This window comes from Plecotus auritus (genome assembly GCF_963455305.1).
Source record: "Plecotus auritus genome assembly, chromosome: X".
Classification (NCBI taxonomy): Eukaryota; Metazoa; Chordata; class Mammalia; order Chiroptera; family Vespertilionidae; genus Plecotus; species Plecotus auritus.
In genome coordinates this window covers 47,415,626-47,424,732 of record NC_137784.1, presented here as the reverse complement: position 1 = coordinate 47,424,732, position 9,107 = coordinate 47,415,626, and the positions used below count along the sequence as shown (strand labels likewise).

Below are 9,107 nucleotides of genomic sequence, written 5' to 3'. Positions count from 1 at the left end.
TGAATGCCCCTGTATATGGTGAGAAAATTAATTTGAAAATTTTATTGTTTATAACATGAAGAAATGCATGTCAATATGTTTATACATTCCTGTATAAACCATTATACATTCCTGTATAAACCATTATACATATACTAGTGGCCCAGTGCATGAAATTTGTGCATTGGGCGGGGGGGGGGGCGTGGTTCCTCAGCCCAGCCTGCACCCTCTCCAATCTGGGACCGCTCGAAGGATGTCCTACTGCCGGTTTACAGGGATCAGGCCTAAACCAGCAGTCAGACATCCCTCCACCCAGAGTTGCACGAGCCAGAGAATACCAAGCATAAGGAGCTAAGAATGCTTCAGAAATGTTATTCATAAGTTCTCCTGTAAAAAGGAGCTGCTGGACCATTCTGAACCATGCTCTCATGCAAGGCCTTCATCATTTTAAAGTCAAATTTTTCATGGTGTCTTATTATATGATCCGGGAGCTGTGGGTCAGCTGCCTGTATAATAGGAAAAGCAAGTCTTTCCATCACCGATATGTCCTTTAATCCTTCTTGGATAGTTCTTTGCATAGGTGATTCTATTAACCGTGAATTAAATGTTTCAGGATTAGGTCATGGAGGTGGGGGGGCCATGAAGGCCATTCTTCCAATTTTTTTTGCTCCTCTTTAGGAGTGGAGGGTGCAAGGGGAGGGGGTTTATCCTCCTTAGCCTCTCTAAAAGGCTCTAGCAAATGCAATACCATGTTCCACAAGGAGAAACAATTTGGAGGTAAGTTTTTCCCCTGCTGCTGAGCTTTTTTCAAGTTTTGACCAACTCTTTCCCAACATTAAAGATCTAATGTACCTTCTTCAGGAAACCAAGGGTTATGTTCTATAATAACATGCAAAAACTGTAAGAGAATACCTTCTGACATTTTATTTCCTTTATCCTTAAGCATGCAAACCAAAAGTCTACTTACTTTTTAAACAAATTCTGCCCCATTAGCCTGGCTAAAAAAAGACCTTCCCACCCTACTTACAGACCATGACTTCTGCAGCTGGCCCTGAGCTTTGCATGTGGTGAATTTCCTCACCTATCCAGTGAATTTTCCCCACCTTTCTGGTGAAACTTCGTTTTTCTGCTCTAGGCAAAATTTTCTCCTTCAGATGTCCCTCGTCGAGGCACCAGATGTGCAAACCACGTCCTGCATGGTTTAGGGTTTGGGATCTGGAGAAGGGCCACGCGCAAATGACAGAGACGAGACAAGAAATAATAATTTGGAAATATTGGGGGCCAGGCAGAAAGTCCAATGCAAGGGGAAGGACTTCCACTGATACCTGGGCCTTGCCAACCTTTTATTCAATTTTGGATACACATATAGCCCTTAGTTAGGCAGGCAATTCTGGTAACAGACAGACTATCTTAAAGGTCAGTAAATATTAGTAAAGATTTACTCTGAGACTATTTGGTTAGGAAATTGCTTGAGCTACCATTGTCTAGCCAGCCATGGGCAAACTACGGCCCGTGGGCCGGATCTGGCCCGTTCGGCTGTTCTATCCGGCCTGCGGAACCGAAAGAGCAGAGGGTTCTCTTGCTCTCCCCTCCTCTCCTTTACTTTGAATTTATATTAGTTCACACAAACACTCCATCCATGCTTTTGTTCCGGTCCTCCGGTCCAGTTTAAGAACCCATTGTGGCCCTCGAGTCAAAAAGTTTGCCCACCCCTGGTCTAGACTAAACAATTTGTGTATAGCTCTGGCCCTTGCCAGAGCTCAAGGTTCACCAGCATTCCAGGATCCTTGTTTACACTTCTCTGATAGTGAAGACAATGGGTAGCTTTCAACAGTTGAGAAGCAGTCCCTAATAGATTTAGTCATGTCTAGTATTCTTTCAAATGATATGCTTGCCACAATCCATTTAATTTATGATAAAAGTCTTATCCTGACCAAAATTACCTAGAGGATCAAAATAATCAGGAATTTTGTTCTATAAGTAGCTGGATTGATCATTTTTTCAACTCCACTGGAACCTGAACACTGAATTGTTTGTGGCAGGCAACTCTTTCTACTCAATAAGGTTTTAGGGAAAATAATTTAGTAAACCTAACATCCCTCTAGGAACTCAACTCCTTGATATCATAAGATGCCCATAACACTCACTGATCGCTGTAAGAATTGGGACTTCTATTGTGAACAGCTGGGCACTAGAGCACAGCTTGAGAAATAAAAATCATTAGTACTCTTAGGTATCCTATATAATAAAAGCCTAATATGCTAAGTGTCCAGTGACCGGTCGACTGTTCAACCAATCAAAGTGTAATATGCTAATGATATGCTAAGGCCGCTCAACCGCCAGCTATGACATGCACTGACCACCAGGGGGTAGACAGTTGACCAATCGACCAGTTGTTATGATGTGCACTGACCACTAGGGGGCAGACACTCCAACTGGTAGGTTAGCTTGCTGCTGGGGTCCAGCAGATCAGGATGAGCAAGATGGGACCAGACACGTCCTAGAGCCCTCCCTGGTCACTCCCTGGTCCCGATCATGCATCGGTGGGGTCCCTTGGCCTGGCCTGTTCCATCTCGCTATCCAGGACCCCTCAGGGGATGTTGGAAAGCTGGTTTCATCCTAATCCTGCAGGCCACTTCTCTCGGGAGGGCGCCAGAAGCAGGGAGGCTTGAGCCTCATCCGATTGGGACTGATTAGGTGCGAGCTTGTGGCAGGCGCAGTGGGGCCGGGATGAGTAGGAGCCTGGCAGGTAGGAGCTACAGTCTGCGTTGGACTGTGGGTTTTGGCCTGAGCCCTGCAGGCCACCCAGAGGAACCCCACCCGTGCATGAATTCTTGCACTGGGCTTCTAGTTATTACTATAAATAAGCAGCATTAGTGTCCATACTCATTGATTCAGGCACTAGGACTAAAAGAAAGAATGATTATAAATAAATTGGGAAATAGATGTAGACTATATTAATGGCAGAATTACCATTAAAACAAAAAAAGGAAAAAAATACAAAAAAGGAATGTCATCTTACCATTAGATAGATTATCACTATCTGTATACTAACCTTGCTGTGAAAACACAGATCTTTAGTGCTAATCCTTATGCCAATTTCAACTATGAAATTTTATCCTGATGAATATTATTGAAATTAAACTTGAAATCATTATTAAAACCCTTAACAAAATCTATGGCCCATAACTTATGCTTATAGTTTTTTTTATCATGACAATAACTCATAAAGGCTAAAATAAAGCTAGATGGCAAAGAAAATAAAAGTAATTAGATAATTTTACCCCAAGTTGGCATTGAAAGTCTGTAAAACACTATTATATTTAGTAGAGTGGAAATCTGATCTGAACTTACTTTCAGGAACACCACACATCTATGAGAGAGATCAGGTTTTACATTTACATTGCTGTTCAATTCCCAATTTGATTACATAGTCTGTTGAATCTTGAATTTTAGATACCTGATATAGGGGTGGTATTCACAGCTCAGCATATATTTAAATTGTTATTTAGGAAAAAAAACATGATTGAATAAAAACCTCAGATTTTTAAAAACTTGATTTTCACAACACCACAGCAGAATTGTGTGCAAATGTACTGCACGTATGCATGCTTGTAAATGCACATGCACACAAATAGCACATGTAGTCTGAAGTTTGACTACCCTCAATACCACAAAGACCCTATAGAAATGATTAATGGACTTTCCAGGGAAGTTAAAGACTCCATGAAAGTCTTTTTAATTCCACTTTACCTTAGAGAAGAATGAAAAGAGTCTTTGGAAAGATATATATGCATTTAGGCTTTCACAGATTAGGGGAGGGAAAAGGAATAAATATAGAGAGAAAGACCATATTTAATTAACTGCTATGGGATTGATGAAGTCAGTCAGTAAATTAAATTACTTGTAAAGTCCTGAAACACCTATCTGCACAGCAAGTATTTGATAAAATGCTTTTATATTGTGAAGCTTTCAATCCGCCATGGTCACTTATTTTGAAGATTCGAATGGTTCCCAATATTGAACTCTGTAAGCTTCATGGGAGATAGTGGGTCCTGGGAATAAAAAGAAGAAATCTACATGTGAGATGAACAAAAATATATACATGGTAACAACTACTGACAATAATGTGCAATTTTTAAAAATTATGTTTATAAAGAATATGGATCAGCATTAAAAGTATTAAGTAATAAACACAGAATGCAAAATTAAATATGCAATATTATAATTATTTTACCCCAGAAATTGTATCTGGAACAAAAGCCTAAGAAAGTACACTAAATTGTTGCAAGTGGTGAATTCATGAGTAATTTATTTTCTCTACTTTCTACTTGTATTTTTCACATTTTCTACAGTAAATATATAATAATTTCATAAGGCAAAACATTTTTTTGAAATCCATATGGAAATAACATGAGCTTTGGAATTGGGCAATTCTAAATTTGAATTCCAGCTTGGCTACTTGTTATTTCTGTGACTCTGTTTAAATAATATAAATGAACTTTAGTTTCTTCATCTGAAAAATAGGCATAATAAAATCTATCTAAAATAATATTTGGCATGTAACAGGCACTCAGGTAGCTTTTATTAGTATCAGCTTTTTTGGAAAACAATTTGGCATATACAGTATATTGACTCTTTTAAAAATTTATGCCAGTAATTTTTCTTTTAGGATTTCATCCTAAGAAAATGATTATAAACAAGGAAAGAGATTTATGCCCAATGATATTATTATTATTTTTTTAAATATACTTTATTGATTTTTTACAGAGAGGAAGGGAGAGGGATAGAGAGTTAGAAACATCAATGAGAGAGAAAAATCAATCAGCTGCCTCCTGCACTCTTCCTACTGGGTATGTGCCCGCAACCAAGGTACATGCTCTTGACCAGAATCGAACCTGGGACCCTTGAGTTTGCAGGCCGAAGCTCTATCCACTGAGCCAAACTGGTTAGGGCTGCCCAATGATATTATTGACAGCTTTATTCATAATAGTGAAAATTAGATGAAATCTTAATGTTGTAAGCAGTGAGTTGGTTAAATAAACAACAGTGCCTTGGTATAATGGGAAATTACTTTCAGCATTAGTGAAAAAAAGCAGAATTCAAAACTGAATCCAGCCGAAACCGGTTTGGCTCAGTGGATAGAGCGTCAGCCTGCGGACTGAAGGGTCCCGGGTTCGATTCCGGTCAAGGGCATGTACCTTGGTTGCGGGCACATCTCCAGTGGGAGGTGTGCAGGAGGCAGCTGATCGATGTTTCTCTCTCATCGATGTTTCTAACTCTCTATCCCTCTCCCTTCCTCTCTGTAAAAAAATCAAGAAAATATATATTTTTAAAAAAACTGAATCCAATATTGTCTCAATGTTTAAAATATATATTCATAGAAAACATTGGAGAGGATATGACAAAATGTTAATGTGAGTAACCTTTTAGTGGTAGATTATGGGTGATTTTAATTTTCTTCAAAATTTTTAATCTTTTCTATTATATGTATGTTTAATGTACTTTTATTTTTTATTGTTAAAAGTATTACAAAGGGTAGTGCATATGTCTCCTTTTTTTCCCCCCAATTGACCTTCCCCAGCCTCCCCTACACCCTGGCACATGCCCTCACCCCCCTCCCAGTGCCTTGTCTCCATTGGTTATGCTTATATGCATGCATACAAGTCCTTTGGTTGATCTCTTACCTCCCCCACTTCCCCCAACCATCCCCAGCCTTCCTGCTGTCATTTGACATTCTGTTTGATGCTTGTCTGCCTCTGTATCTATTTTGGTTCATCAGTTTATAATGTTCTTTATTATCCATAAATGAGTGAGATCATGTGGTATTTTTCTTTCACTGACTGGCTTATTTCGCCTAGCATAATGCTCTCCAGTTCCATTCATGCTATTGCAAATGGTAGGAATTCCTTCTTTTTTATAGCAGCGGAGTATTCCATTGTGTAGATGTACCATAGTTTTCTAATCCACTCATCTGCTGATGGGTATTCAGGCTGTTTCCAAATCTTAGGTATTGTAAACTATGCTGCTATGAACATAGGGGTGCATATATCCTTTGTGATTGGTGTTTATAGCTTCTTGGGATATATTCCTAGAAGTGGTATTACTGAGTCAAATGGCAGTTCCATTTTTAGTTTTTTGAAGAAACGCCATACTGTTTGTCACAGTGGCTGCACCAGTCTACATTCCAACCATCAGTGAAGGAGGAGTCCTTTTTCTCAGCATCCTTTCCAGCACTTGTGTTTGTTCATTTGTTGATGATAGCCATTCTGACAGGTGTGAGGTGGTAGCTCATTGTTGTTTTGATTTGCATCTCTTGGATGATTAGTGACTTTGAGCATGTTTTCATATGTCTCTTGGCCTTCCTTCTGTCTTCTTTTGAAAAGATGCTATTTAGGTCATGTGCCCATTTTTTGATTGGGTTGTTTATCTTCCCTTTGCTAGGTTGTATGAGTTCCCTGTAAATGTTGGAGATTAAACCCTTATTGGAGATAACATTGGCAAATATGTTCTCCCATGCAGTGGGCTTTTTTGTTGTTTTGTTGATGGTTTCTTTTGCTGTGAAAAAGCTTTTTATTTTGATGTAGTCCCATTTGTTTATTTTCTCTTTAGTTTCCATTACCCTAGGAGCAGTATCAGTGAAGATATTGCTGCTGGGGATGTGCCTGCAACCCAGTGACATCCCTGTCTTGTTCCTGTTCTTAGGGGAAATGGTTTTAGTTTCTGCCCATTGAGTATGATGTTGGCTGTGGGTTTGTCATATATGGCTTTTATTATGTTGAGGTATGATCCTTCTATTCACACCTTGCTGAGAGTGTTTATCAAGAAAGGGTGTTGCCCTGACTGGTTTGGCTCAGTGGATAGAGCGTCGGCCTGTGGACTGAAGGGTCCCAGGTTCGATTCCGGTCAAGGGCATGTACCTGGGTTGCAGGCACATCCCCAGTGGGAGGTGTGCAGGAGGCAGCTGTTCGATGTTTCTCTCTCATCGATGTTTCTAACTCTCTATCCCTCTCCCTTTCTCTCTGTAAAAAATCAATAAAATATTTTTTTTAAAAAAAGGGTGTTGGATTTTGTCAAATGCTTTTTCTGCATCAATTGATATGACTATGTGATTTTTATCTCTCAATTTGTTTATGTGATGTATCACATTTATTGATTTGTGGATATTGTACCATCCTTGCATCCACAGGACAAATCCTACTTGGTCAGTGTGTGTGATATTTCTGATGTACTGCTGGATCCGATTTGTTAGAATTTTGTTGAGGATTTTGGCATCTATGTTCATGAGGGATATTGGCCTGTAAATCTCTTTCATTGTGTTGTTTTTATCTGGTTTTGGTATTAGGGTGATGCTGGCTTCATAGAATGAACTTAGAAGTGTTCTTTCCTCTTGAATTTTTTGGAATAATCTTAGGAGAATAGGTTTTTAGTTCTTGTTTGAATGTTTGGTAAAACTCCCTTGTGAAACCGTTTGGCCCTGGGCTTTTCTTTTCTGGAAGATTTTTGATGAGTGCTTCAATTTCTGTCATAGTTATCAGTCTATTTAGATTTTTAGAATCTACCTGATTGAGTTTTGGAAGGTTGTATTTTTCTAGGAATATGTCCATTTCCTCCAGGTTGTCTAGTTTGTTAGAATAGAGTTGTTCATAGTATTTTTTTTTAAACAATCCTTTGTATTTCTGTGGGGTCTGTTGTTGTTTCGTCTCTTTTATTTCTGATTTTGTTTATTTGGGTCCTCTCTCTTTAATTCTTGGTAAGCCTGGCTAGAGGTTCATCAATCTTGTTTATTATTTCAAGGAACCAGCTCTTGGTTTCATTGATCTTTTGTATTTTTTTTGTCTCTATGTCATTCATTTCTGTTCTGATCTTCATTATTTCCTTTTTTCTGCTCACTCTGGGCTTTCCTTCCTGCTCTCTTTCTAATTCTTTGAGTTGTAGAGTTAGATGATTTATTATCATTTTTTCTTGTTTTTTGAGGTAGGCCTGTAGAGCTATAAACTTCTCTCTCAGGACTGCTTTCATTGTGTCCCATAGATTTTGGATTGTTGTGTTTTTATTGTTATTAGTTTCCAGGATATTTTTAATTTCTTCTTTTATCTCTTTGGTAACCCAATCATTGTTTAATAGCATGCTATTCAGCTTCCAAGTGTTTGAATTTTTTGGAATGTTTTTATTGTAGTTTATTTGTAATATTATGCCATTGTGGTCTGAGAAAATGCTTGATATGATTTCAATCTTTTTGAATTTGGGGAGACTTTGCTTGTGACCCAATATGTGGTCTATTTTTGAAAATGTCTCATGTGCACTTGAGAAGAACGTATATTCCATGGCTTTAGGGAGAAATGTTCTGAAGATGTCAATTAAGTCCATCTGATCTAGTGAGTCATTTAGGATTGCTGTTTCTTTGCTGATTTTTTTTCTCTAGAGGATTTATCCAGTGATGTCAGTGGTGTATTAAAGTCCCCTACTATGATTGTATTATTGTTGATCTCTCCCTTGATATCTTCCAGGAGTTGTTTTTTTTTTAATGTATTTGGGTGCTCCTGCATTGGGTGCATATATGTTTATCAGGGTTATATCCTCTTGTTGTATCAATCTCTTTAGTATTATGAAATGGCCTTCCATATCTGTTGTTATGGCCTTCACTTTGAAGTCTATTTTGTCAGATATAATTATTGCTACCCCAGCTTTTTTTTTCATTTCCATTTGCTTGAAAGATATTTTTCCATTCCTTCACTTTCAGTCTATATGAGTCCCTTGTTCTGAGATGGGTCTCTTGTAGGCAGCATATATATGGGTCATGTTTTCTTATCCATTAATTCATTCGATGTCATTTGATTGGATCATTTAATTCATTTATGTTTAATGTTATTATTGATAGGTACTTGTTTGTAGCCATTTCTGTATTTTATGACTGTGTTCCTTCTTCCCTTTCTATTTCTTCTTTTTACACCAGTCCCTTTAGCATTTCTTCCATTGCTGGCTTGTTAGTGATAAACTCCCTTAGCCTTTTTTTTTTTTTTTCTCTCTGAAGCTTCTGATTTCCCCTTCAATTTTTATTGATAGTCTTGCTGGATAGAATATTCTTGGATTCACTCCTTTGATTTGCATCTCTTTTTATACCTCCT

General features: G+C 38.2%; 1 protein-coding gene across 3 annotated transcripts in view; it reads right to left on the bottom strand.

Moving 5' to 3' along the window:
* Positions 1 to 1,241: 1,241 nt before the first annotated feature.
* ZDHHC15 (zDHHC palmitoyltransferase 15) overlaps positions 1,242 to 9,107 on the bottom strand; it is a 441,448-nt gene continuing 433,582 nt past the window's right edge. For 2 of the 3 annotated variants that reach the window (XM_080652621.1, XM_080652623.1), the window contains one exon: positions 1,242 to 4,034. Coding sequence is in view for 1 of the 3 variants with exons in the window: in XM_080652622.1 (XP_080508748.1) it covers positions 3,966 to 4,034 (69 nt within the window). In the remaining 2 variants the exon portion in view is untranslated. The remainder of the gene's footprint in view (positions 4,035 to 9,107) is intronic. The other variant, XM_080652622.1, reaches the window with a different exon arrangement.